At 59.3% G+C, this 20,403-nt stretch overlaps 1 protein-coding gene across 38 annotated transcripts in view; it reads left to right on the top strand.

Annotated features, from left to right (window-relative positions):
• CACNA1G (calcium voltage-gated channel subunit alpha1 G) overlaps positions 1-20,403 on the top strand; it is a 62,735-nt gene that overhangs the window by 34,064 nt on the left and 8,268 nt on the right. For 6 of the 38 annotated variants that reach the window (XM_032320495.1, XM_032320493.1, XM_032320474.1 and 3 more), the window contains 18 exons: positions 1,293-1,377; positions 1,461-1,654; positions 2,682-3,113; positions 3,969-4,069; positions 4,274-4,397; positions 6,035-6,103; positions 6,241-6,425; positions 7,254-7,380; positions 9,196-9,321; positions 9,927-10,016; positions 10,592-10,784; positions 12,703-12,756; positions 17,781-17,932; positions 18,703-18,812; positions 19,451-19,584; positions 19,822-19,892; positions 20,035-20,113; positions 20,208-20,329. In XM_032320495.1, coding sequence (XP_032176386.1) covers positions 1,293-1,377; positions 1,461-1,654; positions 2,682-3,113; positions 3,969-4,069; positions 4,274-4,397; positions 6,035-6,103; positions 6,241-6,425; positions 7,254-7,380; positions 9,196-9,321; positions 9,927-10,016; positions 10,592-10,784; positions 12,703-12,756; positions 17,781-17,932; positions 18,703-18,812; positions 19,451-19,584; positions 19,822-19,892; positions 20,035-20,113; positions 20,208-20,329 — 2,448 coding nt within the window. Of the gene's footprint in view, positions 1-1,292; positions 1,378-1,457; positions 1,655-2,681; positions 3,114-3,968; positions 4,070-4,273; positions 4,398-6,034; positions 6,104-6,240; positions 6,426-7,253; positions 7,381-9,195; positions 9,322-9,926; positions 10,017-10,591; positions 10,806-12,702; positions 12,757-17,780; positions 17,933-18,702; positions 18,813-19,450; positions 19,585-19,821; positions 19,893-20,034; positions 20,114-20,207; positions 20,330-20,403 lie in introns of all 38 variants that reach the window. The other 32 variants (XM_032320494.1, XM_032320482.1, XM_032320476.1 and 29 more) reach the window with 12 other exon arrangements.

Raw genomic sequence — 20,403 nt, 5'->3', positions numbered from 1 at the left:
TCTTTGCCTCTGCCCCCATCAACCTGCAAAGGGCACCGTTCCCGTCCCCTGCTGGACCGGTGGAAGGGCGGGAGAAGGAAGGGACTTAGAATCGTCTGTGTGCACGTGTGGGGGACACCGCGTGTGTGTGCCTACGCTGAGGTCCCCAAGGAGTCCACGTCCTTGGGTCTCTGTGGACTCGGGATCCGTGGCCGCAGACCGTGTTCCCCCATCTCTCTCCCCTCCCCCTTGACTTGAGCCCCTATTGGAGACCCCCACAAGCTGCCTCAGCTCAGGACAAGTCTTTGGAGGATGTGAGGGTGGAGGTGCTTCTTGCCGAAAGGTACCAGAATTTTAAATCCACTTCCTAGTCTCTGGCCCCCTGACCACCTGGAAGGCCCGGCAGGTGTTCCCGGACACGTTCTGGCGCCCAAGCCAAGCCTTTGCTCCGCCGTTTCCTGCACAGGCGCGGGAACTGCGGTCTGGAGCCAGGATCCCCGCGGGACCCCACGGTGCTGTGTATCCCGAGCAGCCCCCCGGAGATCCCGCTCGATAATTAGAGGCCTCGTTAGGGATGTAAACCGAGTTAATGAAAATGATCCCCTGAGATGCCAATTACGCAATATTTATGTCCTTATCAAAAGTAGCAATCAAGTATTTCTTAATAACTTCTTAAGGAGAAGTGCGTAATTACGAGGGAACCTACTGACCTGCTAAGAAGGAAAAACTGCCCCAGAGACAGGGACGGAGTTACAAATGGGGCCAGGGGAAGGGGTGGGGTCTTGGGGAAGACAAGGGGACGAAGCAGAGGGCCTGCAGTGGCCTCCTTGGGCTGAGCTGCTCTGTCTGGGGGTCTTTCAATCGCCTTCTCGGGTCCTCAGGTCTAAGGCCCGGGGTAGGGCAGCCATGGAAGGAAAGCAGAGGCTCAAATTGGAATTTAGGCTCTAGTGACCATTTCACTTAGGTCCCCAGCTCCCTCTGGCCTCTGCACCCACCTGCCGGCTCACTCTCCCTTCTCCCCTCAGCCCTTCCTGGAGCCAGTCCCAGCCAGGCTGGTTGTGTCGCGGGCTCTGGGATGAGCCGTGGCCTTCTCTGAGGTGTGGCTGGTGGGAGGCAGGGGGGTTGGGGGCCCTGGGGAGCTCTGGGCCCCATACCTGCGTGGTCTGGCCTGTGCCAGTGCATGTCTTGTGCCGTGGTTGCTGGTTCCCGTAGCCTGTATGTGGTGTGTGCGTGTGGAGATAGGGAGACCTGAGTCCCTCCCACTAAGTTCTGCCCGGCCGGGGCCCTAATGGCCCACTGCTCCCCCACCCTAGGGAGATGCCACCAAGTCTGAGTCGGAGCCTGATTTCTTCTCACCCAGCCTGGATGGCAATGGGGACAGGAAGAAGCGCTTGGCCTGTGAGTATTTCTCCTGGGGGAGCCGTCCCCGGCCCTGGCCAGGCCTCGGGTGGTCTCAGGTCTCACCCTCTCTCCCCCAGCAGTGGTGTCCCTGGGGGATCCCCCAGAGCTGCGGAGGAACCTGCTGCCCCCTCTTATCATCCACACGGCTGCCACACCCATGTCACTCCCCAAGAGTTCGAGCACCGGCCTGGCAGAGGTGCCGGGCCCTGCCTCCCGCCGCACCAGCAGCAGCGGGTCTGCTGAGCCTGGGGCAGCCCACGAGATGAAGTCACCGGTACGGGGTGCCTGTGGATGCTGGGAAGTGGGAGATGCGCAGACGTCAGGAGGGAACAGAGGAGGGAAGCAGATGGGCCTGAGGGCATGGCCTCTGAGCCCCAGGCTGGACAACCCCCAGGGAGGTCAGTAGGGCTGGTAAAGCAGACAAGTAGAGCTCTGGTCTCGGGGGCAGAAGAGCCATGTTCTAATCCTACTCTTCAGTCCCTTAACTCAGTGACCTTGTGTGAGACTCAGCCTCTGAGTTCTGTTTTGGAAGGGGAGGGTGGTCCTTATCTTCTTAATATCCCATCGTAAGAATAGCAAACCCCACTGACTCTGGACCAGGCACTGTTCTTATTTTTTTAAGATTTAATTTATTTATTTGACAGAGAAAGACAGCGAGAGAGGAAATACAAGCAGGGGGAGTGGGAGAGGGAAAAGCAAGCTTCCTGCTAAGCAGGGAGCCTGATGCGGGACTTGATCCCAAGACCCTGGGGTCATGACCTGAGCCAAAGGCAGATGCTTAACGACTGAGCCAGCCAGGTGCCCTGGACCAGGCACTGTTCTAAGACACCGCTCATAAACATTCTAAATGCATTGAATCCTCATCGCAAGCCGATGATGGAGATATCTTCATTATCCCCATTTTAGAGAAGCAATCTTAGTCTCAGATGGCCAAACTGATTTGTGGGACGCCCTGCGTCCTGTGAGCCGGTGACAGCCAGCCCTTTCATCCAGGAGCGGACGTCAGGGCCCATGCTCCTGCCGTCTCTTTATACTGCCAGTCAGCTAAATAAGGAATAGGTCTCAGTGTCATATCTCATGTACAGACCAGGAACGGAGGCACAGAGAGGTTTAGTAACTTGCCAAAGGTCACACAGCTAGTTGAACTAAGTAATATGAAACCAGGGCTCTTCTTTACACTTCGATACCTGGTGTGATGCCAGGGAGGCTCACAGGAGACAGCGCGCATAGGAGTGGGTGCAGGGCTAGGAGGTCTTGGTGGTGACTGACCACCCTCTTCTTGACTCCCCCCCACCCACCAGCCGAGTGCCCGCAGCTCTCCACACAGCCCCTGGAGTGCAGCCAGCAGCTGGACCAGCAGGCGCTCCAGCCGGAACAGCTTGGGCCGCGCCCCCAGCCTGAAGCGGAGGAGCCCGAGCGGGGAGCGGAGGTCCCTGTTGTCGGGAGAGGGCCGAGAGAGCCAGGATGAAGAGGAGAGCTCTGAAGAGGAGAGGACCAGCCCGGCGGGCAGTGACCGGCGCCATGGGGGGTCCCTGGAGCGGGAGGCCAAGAACTCCTTTGACCTGCCGGACACGCTGCGGGTGCCCGCGCTGCATCGCACAGCCAGCGGCCGCAGCTCAGCCTCTGAGCACCAGGACTGCAATGGCAAGTCGGCCTCGGGGCGTCTGGCCCGGGCCCTGCGGCCCGACGACCCCCCACTGGACGGGGATGATGGCGATGACGAGGGCAACCTGGTGAGCCCCCCCTGGGCACAGTGACCTCTCACCCCTGACATTGAGCGAGGGGAGCTAGACAAGCCTGTCCCCGTTCTGTGGAATTCAGGGAGTTGCTGTCATACCCTCTCATGCCCCAGGGATCTCAAGGGGGGCCAGCTCTGAAGCTGAGCACCAAGCAGCCCCTTCCCTCCTGACGCCCGCCCCACCGAGCCCCAGATCCTCGTCATCTGCGGGGCTGGTGGATATGGATGGTTTTGGGCAGATGCGTATGAATCTTTCATGGCCCTCCCCCTGTGACTCAGAAATACCCATCACTCATCTCTCCAAACCCATGCCCTCCCCATCCTCCTCTCCCATCTTGACCTCATCACCAGCCTTGACTTCACACCCGCCCTAACCCATTCACCCCTCCTTGGGCCCCTCACCACCATCTCTGACTCCAGGGGTGGGGCACAGGGACCTAGGACCTCAGGGTTAGCCCATGAGGAGAAGGGGCCAGTGTCTCCTGGTCCCAGGTGTGTCTTTGAACAGACAGCTGTGATGGGGACAATGTTTGATAATTGATACGGCTTCCAAGCCCCATGGGGAAGGAAAAAAGGAGGCCAGGCAGGCGGGGCCGGGCTGGGGACAGAGAGGATAAGAGCAGAGAGCCTGGGAGAGGGGGTGTGGGGGAAGAGGGGGGAGATGACCGAAGTGAGCGATGCTCAGGGGACGAGAGGGGGCTGAGAGGGAGATGGGGGTCTTAGGAATAAAGGAAGAGAAGGATGGCAGAGGCTGGACAGCCAGCGAGCGCCGCGAACTGCTGACGAGCAGGGCAGGCTCGGGGAGCTTGGGGGCCTGGTCGTGCACACAAGTCCCGTGATCCTTCTACAGAGCAGAGGGGAGCGGATAAGAGTCTGGATCCGAGCCCGGCTGCCTGCCTGCTGCCGTGAGCGAGACTCCTGGTCAGCATACATTTTCCCTCCTCAGTCAAGGTGAGCAGGGGGTCCCTGACCTCTCCTCCTGGGGGGTGAGCCCGTGACCCCGTCTCAGGGATGCCAGAAGTGTCCTCTGACCTAGGGGCAAGTGAGAGAGGGGTCCCGGGCTGGGAGGGCCCAGGAGGGGGAAGGGCTGCGGGGCGAGGCCTCTTACCGTCATCTTGCTCACCTCCTGCCTAGCATTTGCCTGTCTTCCAGCAGGTTCCGCCTCCTATGTCACCGAATCATCACCCACAAGATGTTCGACCATGTGGTCCTTGTCATCATCTTCCTCAACTGCATCACCATTGCCATGGAGCGTCCCAAGATCGACCCCCACAGTGCTGTGAGTCACCAAAGACTAAACCCGGGGGCTGTGGAGTGCCTGCGTGGTGCCGGTCCCCTCCTGGGTTAGCGCTCAGAGAGCCAGCAGGGCGGGCCAGGAGGCCCAGACAGACGTGGAGGGAGGGGGCCAGGAGTCTCCTGTACTCCTCCCTGACACCTGGCACCCTGGGCTGCCTCCCGTGTCCATCTCCTGCCTCTGCCTCTGTTTCCCTACTGTTCTGTAGCAGCCCAGCCTGGGGCGGGGGGTGTGCCCTTCTCCTTACCTGGATGAAAAGTGAGCCCCATTGCCTCCTGGCTATTTGCAGACAGCACGTGCTTAGGATCCAGAGACCTGGGGGGCCCAGGTGTGGGTCAGCGAGTGTTGGAGTGATGCAAACAGCAAGAGAGGCCCCACTGGGGCTGAGTGGTCTTGCTTCCCCTGCTCCCTTGCAGAGGGTCTGGGTTTCACCTTTGACTTCTGTGCTGACTGGGGGAGACGTCCTGCCTGGCCTACCCCACAGGCCATGGAGAATTGGGGAGAGGGGGATGCGCTTTGCTCCTCTTGGTCCTGCCAGGTCACAAACAAGTAGGTTTTCAGGCGCAGCTGGTTCTAGGCACTGTGTCTCCCCAGCCGGGCATCATAGGCCCCTACCCCAGACCGTGTTTGCCCCTTACGGCGTCTTGCCCCACTTGCCCAGAGTGACCCCCCACCCCTCCTCACTGCGCCCCCACACGGCCCTTCAGATTTCTGGGTTCCTGGGCTTCTAGTCTCCAGAGGGTAGGCTCCAGCTGGGTCAGGGTGGGGATGGAGGAACCTTTTTGAGTGGAGGGCCAGCCTGGTAATAGGTGGGGGAAGGGACCCATAGCACTGGAGCTTTTGTGGGTTGGAGCAAGGGTGGCTGGTCACACAGCCCCTGTGTCTGCCACCTGCCCCAGGCCTTGCTGCAGGGCCCTCTGCCTCTGTCACCATATCTCACCCCCCATCTCCCCCTTGGCCCCTCTATCTCTGGCTCTGCCTCGAACCCGCATCTCTCTTTCCCTTCCCCCGTTTCTCTCTTTGACACTCACACTCTGCCTGCTGCCTCTCCAGTCCTCCCCACCCCTCTCCTGGCCACCGAGGGATGGACTCCGCCTGCAGACTTCAGGGGACCGGGTCACCTTCTTTCCTGCCCTGCCCCCACCCATGCCTCCATAAATACGGTGCCAACAGAGGTCCAGGCTGTAGTCAAGCTCCTTGCTGGCCCTGTGGCTCCATTTCTGGGCCACACAGCGGGAAAGCAAGTGCGGGGAGAAGGGAGAGTAGGAGGAGGGGGGTCAGAGATCAAGGTAAACCCTGCTCCAGTTCTGAGGGTTTCCGAGATACCGGACTCAGATGACAGTACTGGTTGGGGGAATGTTTCTCCCTCCAGGCCATTTGGGGGGCAGGAGGCAGCACTGTTCAGACTGTCCACAGAGCTGCGAGTCAGGGGGCCTGGCGCTGGCTGTGTGTGTGAGAGACAGAGAGGTCTGGGGACAGGAGGTCGCCTGCCTTGTTAGGGAAGGTGGGGGTCACTTTCCTGAGTCAAATGTTGGAGGCGGTTCCTGGCTTCTGTCTGCAGGGCAGCCCTGGCTTACGAAGGGGGGTCCTAGTGGGTGACACGTGCCTGCTGTCTCTTGCAGGAACGCATCTTCCTGACCCTTTCCAATTACATCTTTACTGCAGTCTTTCTGGCAGAGATGACCGTGAAGGTAATAGGGGGTCGGTGTTACTTTGGGGCTCTCTGGTTTCTGGGGTGAAAGGGGTTGGAGAGATTGATCCCAATAGGAGGACAGGGCTGGGGACTTAAGGGAGGCGGCGGCAACAGTGATGCCGCGGGCGTCCCCAGGTGGTAGCGCTGGGCTGGTGCTTCGGGGAGCAGGCGTACCTGCGTAGCAGCTGGAACGTTCTCGACGGGCTGCTGGTGCTCATCTCCATCATCGACATCCTGGTGTCCATGGTCTCCGACAGCGGCACCAAGATCCTGGGCATGTTGAGGGTCCTACGGCTGCTGCGAACCCTGCGCCCACTCAGGTGCGTCCCCGGCCGAGCGCCCTCCTTAGGGACAGCTCCAACAAGCCAGCAGTAGAGCAAGATCCCCACGAGCCCCTGCTTCCTGACCGCGACCCCCACAGGGAACCCTGGCATCGCTTGGCTTGAACCGTGGCCCCAGGGGTTTCCCTCCTTGAGCATGCTCCCGCCGTCACTGTCCCCACAGGACAGTCTGCTCTAGGCTGCCATGCCCCGGCCTTGGGCAGGCCCCAATATAAGAGGCCGCAGGCAGGGCCCTCCTAGCCTTTAGCTGAAGCTCTCCCTTGGGTGTCACTGTTGGGAGTGGGGGGGAGTGACCGTCCTCCCTGGGGAGGTGACAGACTCCTCTCCCTGCCCTCACACACCTCTCAGGGACCACCCACCAGCTAACCCTGCTAGCGGGGAATCTGCTGTCACACAATCACCCTCCACCCCACCGCCCACTCCCATGTCAGGACTTTCTATGGATGAGGACAATACCAGCTGACTAGTGCCAAGCACCTCCCACCACCACCCCCACTTGCCTGCACCTCTATGCCCCCTATAGGTCAGCCTCCCTATCCCCACAACACACTGCATCCCTGGGTCCACCTCTCTCAAGCTGATTTCCCACCCTAGCCCACCAGGTCATACTTTGACATCTGGGAGTGGAGGAGGTAGGGGTGAGATTTGGAGAGATTGGGGTGGGAGTATCCTGCACGGGGAGCCCAGAAAGCCAGAGTCCAGGATGGGAACCAGTGAGCCCAGATGGGTGGTGAGGGCAGCAGGGCAAGGGACCAGGGAGCTTCCGAGCTGAGAGAAGCCCTCTTTTTCCCCTCTGTCCCTCCCCAGGGTCATCAGCCGGGCCCAGGGTCTGAAGCTGGTAGTGGAAACGCTGATGTCCTCCCTGAAACCCATCGGCAACATCGTGGTCATCTGTTGTGCCTTCTTCATCATTTTTGGCATCCTGGGGGTGCAGGTTTGTGGGGGCCTGGGGGCCGGGTGGAAGTGAAAACCTGACTTGTGGCTTTCCTCTTGGGCCTTGGATGCTAAGGCTCCAGCTGCTGCTGCTGTCTTGATTCCAGAAAGGAATAAGCAGGGACACTTCCCTTGAGGCCCTAGGCCTCAGTCCCCTTTACCTCCTGGGCGTTTTGCAGAAAACTGGGAGCCTAGAAGAGGTTCCCAAAGGGGACAAGGGCCTCAGAGAGGCTGCTGACCCGTGGCGGCTGCAGACTGTTCTTCCTGCCCCCCTCCCACACCGCGCGCTGGAGAACAGAAGCGGCCCCGGCCCCGTCTGCTCCGGGATCCCTTCCCCTCCCTCCCTGCTCGAGCTGAGCGGGCTGCAGGCCAGAGCTGGGGATCCAGGGCCCAGACAGCTGGGCCAGGTTAGCGGCAAGCTGGCGGGCAGGAGGGTGCAGACCCCAGACGAGGCAGGAAATGGGGGCTGCTGGGGAAACTGGGCCTCTGGCCCAGGGAGGAAACTGGTTTGGGAGGGAAAAAAAGATCAGGAGCTGCCTGCAGGTCTCAGCAGGCGCCCGGGGAGCCCCTCGCCCCAGCCTTCCAGAACCCCCTGGCTGCAGCTGTTTCGGCTTCAGGGCAGACGGCCCGCTGTCTGGGCGGCGGGGTAGCTCCTGGGTGGCTACTGCCCCTCCCATTCCTGTCCGTTGGCTTCCTGGAGTGTCCTCTTTGCCCAGGGCAGAGGGCTGTTCCTGGTTTGCTAGAATTCTCCAGCCGCAGGGACCAGGCTGGGGTACATTTGCCAAACCTGTGTGGAGCTTCTTGGCATAGTCAGCGCCCCTTCCCCTTCCTCATGTCCAAATGACTTGAATGAGCAGAGGGAGCCATTGGGAGCCCAGTCCTGGGCTTTTCCAGTAGACTTTGGTCCATCCTCAGTGGGTTGCCGAGGCCTCCTGGTCCTCCCGGCCCCCTATTCCCTTCCCCACCCACAGTTATAGCCTGGCGTGTTATGAAAGGAGGGGGAGCATTCCCATCAGAAATACCTGAATCCGGGGTACCTGGGTGGCTCAGTGAGTTAAAGCCTCCTCCTTCAGCTCAGGTCATGATTCCAGGGTCCTGGGATCAAGCCCCACATTGGGCTCTCTGCTCAGCAGGGAGCCTGCTTCCTCCTCTCTCTCTGCCTGCCTCTCTGCCTACTTGTAATCTCTGTCTGTCAAATAAATAAATAAAATCTTAAAAAAAAAAAAAAAAAGAAAAGAAATACCTGAATTCGAGGCCCCTTTCTGCCACCTACTGGTTATTCATCCTTAGTTAAGTGTGAATTTACTTCCCTGAGCCTCCGTTTTCCTCATCTATAAAGTGGAGTCGATAATCCCTGGCCTGCCACACCATTAAACCACGTCATTTGGCCCCTCCCCCAGAGTGGGGGTGGGGTGGGCCCAAGAGTTTGCATTTCTAGCCTGTTCCCAGATGATGCCAATGCTGCTGGTCCAGGGACCCCACCCGGAGAGCCAATGGCTTCACCTTTCACAGAAAACCAGTGACAGTTCCTTCGTCCCCAGCACCTGCCCCACTGACCTTCTCTCCTCTAGGGTCTCAGCTCCCAGGAGCCCAGAGGAAGGGGTGCCTGCAGGGGGGTTCCTGTCGGTGTTCCCCTGACTCGCCCGCCCACGGGGTCCTCAGTCAGGGTGTGCTGGAGCTCCCAGGCCCCAGGGCTTGTGTGGGAGGGATGGGGCTGGGGAGTTCAGGGCTTCCTGTGGCCACAGCTCACTCAGCTCTGTCTCCTGGCGTGTGTGTGTGTGTGTGTGTGTGTGTGTGTGTGTGTGTGTGTGTCTAGCTCTTCAAAGGGAAGTTCTTCGTATGCCAAGGTGAGGACACCAGGAACATCACCAACAAATCCGACTGTGCTGAGGCCAGTTACCGGTGGGTCCGGCACAAGTACAACTTCGACAACCTCGGCCAGGTGAGCTCCATGCTCCGAGGTGGGGGTGGGGGTGGGGGTGGCGATCGCAGGCGTCCAGAGACCACCCGAGTCCACGCGTCACGACGCGCGGGACAGCTGACTTGGCAGGGCCCCCGCCTCGTTGGCGGATGTGTGGGTCATCCTGGCATTTCCATGGAAGCTCGTGGGAAGGGCACAACGAGACGATGGATGTGTCTGCTTAGCCTGGGGCAGGACACATTTATACTGTCGAGGCAACCCCTTCTCCTCCACGTTCGCAAATATAGAGCCACGTAGAAAACGAAATTGCTCGTTTACTTTTGCTGGTTTGCTTCCCAGACCCGGCCTGGTTTTGCTTCCTGGATTTCCAGGGCTCTGGTGTCCCTTCCTCCACCTGGCCAAGGTCAGAGGCCTTGATCATCTCCTGGGGCTCCTCTGGCTTCACACCAGCCATAAAGCTCTGGGACAGAGAGTTCTCGAGGGGCCCACAGTGTGACTCAAGCCTGACCTTTGAAAGGCGAGGGTCCCCTGAGCTGCTGCCAGGAGGTGCTCTGGGGACAGGTGGTGGGTCGCTTGGCCACACAGCCTAGGTTTCAGATGGTGTCTCCTTCCTCCCCTCCCCCAAGGCCCTGATGTCCCTGTTCGTGCTGGCCTCGAAGGATGGCTGGGTGGACATCATGTACGACGGGCTGGATGCCGTGGGTGTGGACCAGCAGGTAGGGCCACGGTAGGCAGGATTCACCTTTGGGTTCAGGCCACTCTAGGCATGATGGGGTGTGGGCCCTGGACAGAAAGAGGGAGGCTAATTGACAGAATGCCGTCAAGGAGGCATCACCCTTTACAGCAGAGGCTTTTTGACTGGTAGCCTGCAGGCCAAATCCTGGCATGTTTTGTTGGATTGCAACATGTTTACACTTTTTTGAATAGTGGCAAACATCTAAACATTAGTGGATTTCACGTTCAAATCCAGAATTGGGCCCGCTCAGGATTCGTCTAAGGATCTGGGAACATAGGGCTTGAATTCCTTCAGTGCAGGAGTTACTGGAACAAGGAAGCAGCTGCCCCTTTTGATAGAATACCTACACCTCTCCTTTGCCACAGTCCCCGCCGCTCCCTCCTGCTTAACACCAAAGCCACATCACTCATGTAGATCTCCCACTGGAGCCCTGTAGCTAACCAAGTCTGCAGAGCACATCTTAATGAGCCCAGGCTGTGGGGAATTACCCGAGGCAGCCAGGTCTGATGCCTCCTCGGGCTGATGCCTCCACCTGTCCTTCCTGATCCCCACCAGCCCGTCATGAACCACAACCCTTGGATGCTGCTGTACTTCATCTCGTTCCTGCTCATTGTGGCCTTCTTTGTCCTGAACATGTTTGTGGGCGTGGTGGTGGAGAACTTCCACAAGTGCCGGCAGCACCAGGAGGAGGAGGAGGCTCGGCGGCGGGAGGAGAAGCGTCTACGGAGACTGGAGAAAAAGAGAAGGAGTAAGGAGAAGCAGATGGCTGGTCGGTAGTCTTTCCACATCTCTCTGAGTCGTGCTTGACCTTGGCCTTGTGACTGCAGGGGACCAGGGGCTGGGGAGGGCGGGGGGACCGGGAGAAGGCACTCCCACCCCCCCCCTCCTCACCTCCTTTCCCCTCAAGAGCATGTCAGCCTTTAGAGCACGCATGAAGCAGACTAGTCCAGCCCCATGGGGGAGGGGGAGCGACCCCCACCCTGCGGGGCTCCCCGGGTCTCAGCATCACACTTCTCGGAGGATGCGGGGCAGAAGGTGATGCACGACCCCTCCCAGCTCACCTCGCAGAGGAGCCTCATGGGATTGAGAATCCTGCTGCTTTGGGGCCTGCCTGTGTCCAGACACCCAGGGACTGGCCAAGGTGCCAGACTCACCTGCCCCAGGTTTGGGGAGCAAGCACCTTGAACCCGTGCCTGCCTAGGGTCTGTAGTTGCTGAGCAAGACCTCAGCAGAACTTACAAATGGACGATGCGTGAGAGAACCCCAGACTCACTCTCTCTCCCTATCTCCAGCAAAAGCCCCTAGCTTCCTGGCTGTCCTTTTTTTTTTTTTTTTTTTTTTTTTGCCAAGCCAGGGGTTGTGGGGCATGGAAATCTCTCAGGGCAGGTGTGAGGTTATAGGAACTCTGAGCTCATGACTCTCTGGCCTTAGAACCCTCAGCTCCCTCACCTGGGATCTCCAGCATCTCTCGGTGTTGGTTGGAGGAGTCCCTTTCCCGTCCCTGCTCATGCTTTTACACCAGGAGTGGGCCGACACTAAGGGAAAAGACACAGATTCCAGGAAGGATGCGAGAGAAGGAACAGGCGCGGGGGCCCCTTTGTTTCTCAGGGGTGTGTGCACCTGTCTCCCTGTCTTCAGGGTCCCTGTCTCGTACTCAGTAATCTCTGTGACTCTGTCTCAGTCACAACCCACGTCTCACTGAGTATCTTTCTGTGTGGGTTTCTCTAAGACTTTCTGTGCTGTCTCTGTTTGGTCTGCGGGGTTCCCTTCTCTCCACCCTGTCATAAACCTTCTTCCTCACGCCAGTAAGATGTGTGCAGTGCTCTGAGTTTTCCCTTTGGTTTGTTGAAATGTGAGTACCAACAAAGGGGTTGGGGGCTGCTGTGGCCCTCCCTCTGCTCTGCCCCTGGCCCTATTTCCTGCTACCGGTGGGGGGCACCTAGAGCACGTGGAGCGAGGGGAGGGGGTGGGAAGGGGGCGGGGCTGGGTGATGGAGGGACCAGGCCAGAGCTCCCTGTTGGACGGGAGGACCCATGGCAATGGCGAGGAGATACTGGCCTCTGGGCAGGGGTGGGTGGTGCAGTTCTCCACGTCCCACATCCTCAACATCCGTGCCCCACGCCCCCTGCTCAACTCTGGGGTAGGGGCCCCACCTGGGCTATCCCCATGGAGGTCTGAAGCTGAGCAGGGGCACCACCCCCCGCAGCCACGCTCCCACCCCTGCTCCGCCCCGCCCCTCCTTGCCGTCTGCCTTCTCAGCAGCAGGGCCTCTCCAGATGGAACTCTTTTGGCAGGAGGCGCTTCTGGCCCTGCCTGACCAGCTGGCTCCCCTTCTGGGGTCTGGAGCTCTCTCAGGTGCTGCCCCGGCTGGGTAGGAGTGGACATCTGTTCTGATGACGGGCGGCCTGCCCCTCCCCATACCTCTGTTTCCCCCGCCCCTGTGACCCTGAGGAGCAGGCCCACTGGCTCACCTCCCTCAAAAGCCCTGGGGCCAGAGTTTGGGGCCTGACAAACGCTTAGGACCAGCCACCTGTGCTAGTGCTCGGGGCACCCCGTTCATAGGCCGAGTGAGGGCTGGAGGCGAGGGGGAGCGCGCTGATTAGAGGGGGGCCCCGCCCAGGCCGCCTGGTCCGGCCAGTGACCGATGTCGTGTTTCGTTCTTTTAGATCTAATGCTGGACGATGTAATTGCTTCCGGCAGCAACTCCAGCGCGGCGCCAGGTACTGCGTCTGGGGTTGTGGGTTCCAGGGCGAGGCCCGGGGGCAGTCAGGCCCTACCTGCCCCCAGGCCTGCCTCACGCGTGCCGCGAGGTCCTCTTTGCCCCCTCGTCCTTGGCTCATTGATTCCGTCCTCTTGGGGTGAGGGACGGAGGGTCCCTGGGGCACCGGGCTCTGCGTCAGTCATCCTCTAGGCCTGTGCTACGCCGGACGGGGAGGTGAGGGTCTTGCACGCTCCTTCCTCCCACACCTCCGGGAGGGGACCCTCCTGCTCCTTGCAGGGCTTCCAAGGGCCCAGCTGCCCTGCCCCCTGCCGCCCGTTCCCACTCCTGCTCCTCCCCCCGGGTCACACCGTTCGATTATTAGAGCTGCAAATCTCGCCTATCTCCTTTTGTCTGATGGGGAGACTTTGATCCAAGCAAGCAGGAGGAAAGGAGCAGAGAGGGAAAGGATTTGTTTTTAAAATGTAACAATGAATAATTGAACAGATTCGTTAATAGTCAAGTAATCGCGGTGACCACGTCATCGCTACAAACAGCAGGATTGGGAATCGCGGCCTCAGTTAGCCGCCAGCGTCTCCCCTCCACCTCCCAAAAAAGCCAGGGATCTGGTCAGGGGTGAGTTGGGTCCTTGTCTTTGAGAGCCGTGTCCCTGGGAAGGCTCTGGTCCTGCTTGTCCTGCCCCGGTCCTTAGGCCGCTGCTGCCCCGACGCTGCCCCGACACGGCTCCCAGGCACCATGCAGGTGGTCAGAGGCTCAGGGAGCCTGTGACAGGGCTGCGGGGCCTCCTTCTACCCTGTCTTGGCCCAGTGGTTCCCAGTCTGTTCATCCCCAAAGGCACCCTTTATCACCTCCTCCAGCAGAACCCACGTTCTAAGAGCCTGCTTTTGAAGTTAGGCGCACCTCTGTAATGACTTTTTTCACTGCTTTTACTAATCAAAGGCACATCTAATTGCTACCCAGAGCTCTGTGCTATGGAAGGTTTCACCCGGAACGATAGCAAAGGAGGACCCTTCTGCCATTAGATCAGTCTGTGGGGTCTTAATGTAGGCCTAGGTCTGATTTCTTTTGAGCTCTTAGAAATATTGAAACATAAGGACGTAAGGACCCCCATTCAACTGCCTTCTTGGGCTGCAGAGGACTTGGGACTTCAGGCTGGGGACCACTGGGCTGCGCCTTTACCCACTATTCTGCATTCCCCCAGAAGCCAGACTCTGGCAGATGTTGCCCTCTAGATGTTGGGCTGCCTGATCTATGGGGGCTCAGGGAACCCCTGAGCCTCAATTTGGGAGGCCATCCCTGAGGATTGATGTCTCCCGTCCCCTTGGTGCCAGGTTCTGGTGTTTGGCATTGAGCAACTGTGTACATGTCTGAGGGTCTGGGAGGCTCTGGCAGGTTCGTGTCTGGATTGCCTGGGTCCCACGTCTCTGTGTCAGGCTGTACTGCCAATTCCTGATGTGTTGGGGGGAGGGGATGGGAGGAGGAAGTAGCCTCAGCTCTTCCCTTATGGGGTCACCTGGTCTGCAGACTGAACACCCACAAGTACACATTTCCCCCAATACCACCCTGACATAGGGCTGGCCCTCAGAGGCTTCTCCACCGGGAATGAATGCACTCAGGCTCTCTTGGCCCTAAGGTCTCCTCCCAAGACACCCAATCAATGCCCCGCATCTGTGTTACCCGCACGCTGCACCCCCATTCTGGGCACATTCCACCATGCTCCCGTTGGCACTTACAGGCCGGTCCCCTGATGACAAGGGTGTGTCTTATTACCTTTCCAGCCAGTGATGAAGACTCAGAGACCCCTCTCAGGGGCTCAGACCAGCCCAAAGCCCTCTTTCCCAAACCTGCTGTTGTGTGGTCTCTAGTAGAGCTTTTCAAACTGCTGGGCACATAAGCCATCACCCGAAGAACAGATTAAAACACAGATACCTGAGCCCCGCCCTAGAAATTCCCACGGACTGCTCTAGGGGAGGACAGATCATCTGCATTTCCAACCCATTGCCAGGGGATGGCGATGACGACGCATGGTCTACCCAGCTGTATGATGGGTACAAAGTCACACACTCTAATCTGGGGCAGCTAGAAAGGAACCCCCCCTCCCCCGCCAACCCCGGGCACCACACCCCCCAGCCAGCTCTATTCCCACTCTGTGCCGCTCCCAGAGGAGGGGGCCAGCCAGACCCTGGGGAAAGGCAGAAGGAAAGACTCACTGATTATCAGGGGAATGGGCCTGATAGGACACCTAGGTCCAGCCCAGCCTCTGGGCACGAAGGGAGGGACCGGGGTCACCAGCCAATCGGGGGCACTCCTGTCTGCCACCTGTGGCACCTATTTCCACTCACTGGGATCAGGCCTGGCTACGGCAGCTGAAGGTGTGGCCTCTGCCATCAGGGCCAGCGTCCCTGGGAGTGACCCCTGCCTTCTGCCTCCTGCCTGTCACTCTTCTTTGCAAACCCTCTGCCCCGGCTGTGCCTTGGGCTCTACTAACCCCCCCCACACCTGCTGCCCTCACTCACAGCCGTGCTGCGTCCATCCTGTCCTGGTTCCTGCCCCTGGCTGGGGGCTGGGCAGTCCTGGGGGTGCCCTTCCACTGCTACTCACCAGCTCCGCCTGTTCTCCAAGGCAGCTTATACTGGTGGGGGGCAGGGAGATGGGCTACGGCCAGAGCCCTTGGAGTCCCAGACCTGCGCAATGCTACTCTGGGAGGTCTCTACTTCTCTGAGCTTAGGTGCTTGCTTGTAGAACCCAGGGCTGGGGAGCCACGGCAGGTGGCATCATCCAAACTTTAACAGTGAGAGCCTTTGGGCGAATTCTCTGAAGGGCCCCTCTGGGGCAAGACCATAAGGCTTTGTGTCTAAACCCACCAGGCACCTGGCGGGAGATGTGGGCTGGGAGTTCGGGTCCTGGCTCTGTCATGGCCGCTCAGTGTATGGACAACTCCCTTGTGCGGGGCCTTGTTCTCTCCCTCTGTAAAACTGAGGGGCTGGTCAAGGGAGTGCTGATCAGACTGGCCCTGGGACTCTCTGGACCTGTGCTCTGAAGGGGGATTTCGGGCAGCCTCGGCACCTGCTGGTCTGGGGTGGGGGCCAGGCCTGGAGGGGCAGACCTCAAGGGCCCGGCACCTGTCACTGAGCAAGAGGTCCAGCCTCAGCCCTGTTGCCCACTTTCCTCCGGGCTGCCTGGAGGAAGGTGGCAGGCTAATCCTGTCTGCCTCAGCTCTGTCTGACCTGGGGCTGCCTATGCTGTCAGACTAGGGGAACAGGGGAGAGGGGAGACTCTCCCCACCTCTTCCTCTGCATTATCTCAGCTAATAACGGGGCTAATAAGGAGCCACTTTTTCTAACCTAATTGTATTCAAACATTTTAGTTAATTCTCCATTCATATTTTAGCATAATGGGATCGGGTGCTCCCGGCACTTACGGAGATTAATGCTGAGACAGTGTTCCAGCTGCTAAGGCAACGCAGGGCGGCTAGCGCCCTCTGGTTCTCGTGGGTACTGAAGGAAGGAAGGAAGAGGCCTGGCTCACCTGGTCCACCTCCACAATCGCAGTGTGGATGACCCGTGGCCTCATGTTGTCCCCCATCCCGTGCCTCTCGACCTGCCCCCGCCCTGGGGAGCAGAGGGCCATCTGAGCTAACGAAGCCAGAGCTGGCTGGCCCATCTCTGAAAACAAAATCGATGGCCTCATGCACTGTTTGGGGCACCAGAACATTCGGGACTTTCTGCCTCTTGGTTATCCACACCTCAAGGCCGATGCTGGAGAGTGGCATCCGGTGAGATGGCACATGGAGCTCTTGGGTGCTCTTCTTCCTTTGGCCTTTGGTGGGGGCTCCCCGCCAGGTCACTCCCTGCCTCAGTTTACCTCTTTGTTCCATCGTCCTCTGCATGGGGAAGGACATTTATATCTGAGCTGGCCTGGACCCCAAGCTTCCTGCTGCCCCTGAGCCAGCCAGCCCTGCCTGGCACGGGCCTCAGAGGCGGCAGCCCTTGCTGGCTGGCTTCTGCCCTAGAGTTTTAGAGGGGGAAGGGCTGTCTGGGACCTGAGGCTGCCCCAAGCCTCCCCGTGGGGAGCCTCTTCTTTCTTTGACCCATCTGTCAACCGCCTCCACTTGACATCCCTCCCCAACTTGGCCTGGCCTTTGCTCAGCACCTGGAGGAGGGGCCCCCTGCCATCTCCTGCCCCCAGATTCATTCTGCCTGCTTAGCCGGCCAACCTTCTGGCACCATGATCTTATAACTAAGTGGTTCACTAATTACAAGGGAAATACGCCTCTGACAGATCTCAGACAGTGCTTCCAGCCCAGCCTGTAGTGTGACGCCGCCCTGACCCCCAGGAGCAGGCGGGGCATGGCCTCATTAGAAACTGGGTGAGTCCTTCAGGTGGAACCCCTCACCCCAGATGAATCTGGGAAGCGCAGAGCCCTGTGGCCGCCTCTCTGCACCGCCCCCCCACCATGAGGGCCCCTCCGAGGCCCTCCGGGTGGGTCCATGCGGCCAGCCAAGAAGATGTCTGATTTTCAATATCCGGAGTTATCCCCAAATCCCAGCTCTGTGTAATCCGCTCTGCTCCCCCCGAGGGGCTGCGCGTGGTGAAGGAGCGAGGGCCTTTGCCTCTCTGTTGATGGAGCTGCCTCTGAGCCTGATAAGACCGGCTGTTTTCCATCTTATTGATCTGGCCTTACGGCGGAACACCAAGTCAGGGGCTTTCTGAGGGGCTGGTGGATTTTGGAGGCTGCCTTGGGGACGGGGCTCACCTGGTGTCTAATGTGGGCGGGGAGCTCTGCATGTCCTGAGCCCTTCTGCACCCCACTGTAGCCCGTAGAACAGATGCTTGGAGGGCAGACGCCGAGGGAGCCCCCCAGTCCCGCCCCCCCGAGAAAGGCAGTGTGTGGAGGGTGAGGATGCGGAGGACACTGGAATGTTGCAGCTGTGGCGTTAGAGGCTGGCGGCTGTGAGGGACTCGGGTGGCGGGGGCGCCATGGGCAGAGGCCCGATGGCTGCTCTGCTCTCCCCCTGCCCCCAGAGGCCCAGTGCAAACCCTACTACTCAGACTACTCCCGCTTCCGGCTCCTCGTCCACCACTTGTGCACCAGCCATTACCTGGACCTCTTCATCACGGGTGTCATTGGGCTGAACGTGGTCACCATGGCCATGGAGCACTACCAGCAGCCCCAGGTAGGAGTGAGTGACTGGGCCTCCGGGCCCTGGGTCCAGCCGTGGGACTGCAGGGGGAGGCCAAGCCCTCCGCAGGGGTGCCTCAGGCAAGTCCTTGGCCCCCAACAGGAGTTCCTTTTGTACACCTTGCCTCGACTCTTGGAAGCGGGTACTGTCTTGGCTCTATGGATAAGGACACTGAGGCTCAGAGAGCTTCCACGACTGGACCAAGGTCCCACGGCCAGGAAGTGGAAGAGCTGACTTCTTCACCCAACAAATATTTATTGAGTGCCCGCCAGGGGTTTGTTTTCCCTTTGAGGGTAAAGAAGGCAGACCAGTGAAGACCAGTGTCTGCCCTTTCAGTGTTTCGATTCTAGTGAATGTCCAGCTCCCAACTCACCAACGATCTTGCCACTCCTGAGATCGGCCACTGTCAGTGGTCCTCCAGCCCTCAGGCTCCCCATCTGTAAAATGGGGATGTTGAATTAGTAATGCACAAGGCCCTTTTCCAGGCTCTAGCCTTCTGTGCCTTCCAACACATTCTCATGTGGTCTGCTCCCCGTCCCTCAAGGAGAGAGACCCTTTAACACAAAGCCTGGATCATGTGTGAAGACCCTCTTCTATCCTGGTGTGGTGGCCAACGGTCGACCATCATGGCAGGGACAGAAAAGAAAGGTCCCCTTAGACTCACCTGTCTCCCAGATCTGGGAGTGTGATGAAGGGGGAGGGGAAGACATCCTCCCTGGGCCTTAGGAAACCCTGCATAGATGCCCCCCCTCCCTCCCTGCCAGATCCTGGACGAAGCCTTGAAGATCTGCAACTATATCTTCACCGTCATCTTTGTTTTGGAGTCAGTTTTTAAACTCGTGGCCTTTGGCTTCCGTCGGTTCTTCCAAGACAGGTAACAGAGAGGGGTGGGGTGAGCAGGGAGTGGGGGAACATGTCTCCCAGGGAAATACATGGAAAGCTTTCCGGACCCCTGAGGTTCAGCCTCCACTCCAGGACCCACCGAGGGCTGATGGCAAGGGGGAGTTGGGGGGCATCCAGGGCCTGGGGGACGCAGGCAGCTGGAAATCGATGTGGCCCAGATTGGGGCTTAAGAGCACAGAGCCTGGAGCCAGACTGCCTGGACCAGATTAAGATCCTGGTTCCACCACTTAGAAGCTGATGTCCTTGGGTAAGTTCCTTAACTTTTCTGTGTGTTGGTTTCCTTATCTATAAAAGGAGAAATAATATTGTAAAGATTGTGAGTTCCTGTTTGTAAAGCCCTTAAAACAGTGCTCAGCACCCAGGAAACAGCAAAGAAGTGCCACATTAAAAAAAAAAAAAAAAAAAATGGAGTGACTACAAATGAAAAGTAGAAGCCTTGGAAGACCTGGGCCTTGGTGACTGGAGTCAAGCCATGCCTTCTCTGCAGGGAGGAGAGGGGGGACTGGCTGACCTCCACCCTCCATTCTGTAGTCACTTGTGCTGCCACAACTGCCCCCACCTCTACCGCGCCCCTCCCCCACTCAGGGAGCTGTGTGCTGGGCTTTCCAGGTGGAACCAGCTGGACCTAGCCATCGTGCTGCTGTCCATCATGGGCATCACGCTGGAGGAAATCGAGGTCAATGCCTCACTGCCCATCAATCCCACCATCATCCGCATCATGAGGGTGCTACGCATTGCCCGAGGTTGGTGCCTGGCTGCTTGCCCACCCCACCCCACCCCTGCACAGGCGGAAATGGGGGGGGGCCTCGGGGGGCGGCTCTGTGGCTGGCCAGGGACTTCATGCATGTGTGTTCCCACGGGTCTCTCTCCCTGGCCCAGGCTCTGCCAAAGGGAAGGGTTGGGGGTCATGGCGGGCCCAGGGCAGGGGTAGAGCTGGGTGGGTGGGGGGGGGGTGCTCACCACGCTGTCCTGTTCCGCAGTGCTGAAGCTGTTGAAGATGGCTGTAGGCATGCGGGCGCTGCTGGACACAGTCATGCAGGCCCTGCCCCAGGTAGCTGGAGGCGGGGGTGGGTGGGAGGGGGTCCTCTCGGGGAGAAGGGGGTGCTTTCCAAAGGGACGAGCCGTGGGGGAGCTCCGGGAAGCTGTCTGGGAGACCCAGTGGCACCTTTCCCATTTCTTTTCCTCTCTTCCAGGTGGGGAACCTGGGACTTCTCTTCATGTTGTTGTTTTTCATCTTTGCAGCTTTGGGTGTGGAGCTCTTTGGAGACCTGGGTGAGTCCGGGTGGGGAGGGCAGAGGAGCCAGGGCTGGAGGCCCAGGGGCTCCCGCACTAACTCCAGCCTCTCTCTCCTGCCCTCCTCCTCTAGAGTGTGACGAGACGCACCCCTGCGAGGGCTTGGGCCGGCATGCCACCTTCCGGAACTTTGGCATGGCCTTCCTGACCCTCTTCCGAGTCTCTACAGGGGACAACTGGAACGGCATCATGAAGGTGAGCACCCCGGGCCGTGGGAGCCCTCCCGGGGCTGGCCCTGGCTCCAGGGAGGCAGGTCCACTCCTCGAGCC

This window comes from Mustela erminea, chromosome 18 (genome assembly GCF_009829155.1).
Source record: "Mustela erminea isolate mMusErm1 chromosome 18, mMusErm1.Pri, whole genome shotgun sequence".
In the NCBI taxonomy this organism is placed as follows: domain Eukaryota; kingdom Metazoa; phylum Chordata; class Mammalia; order Carnivora; family Mustelidae; genus Mustela; species Mustela erminea.
This window is presented reverse-complemented; position numbering and strand designations above follow the sequence as displayed.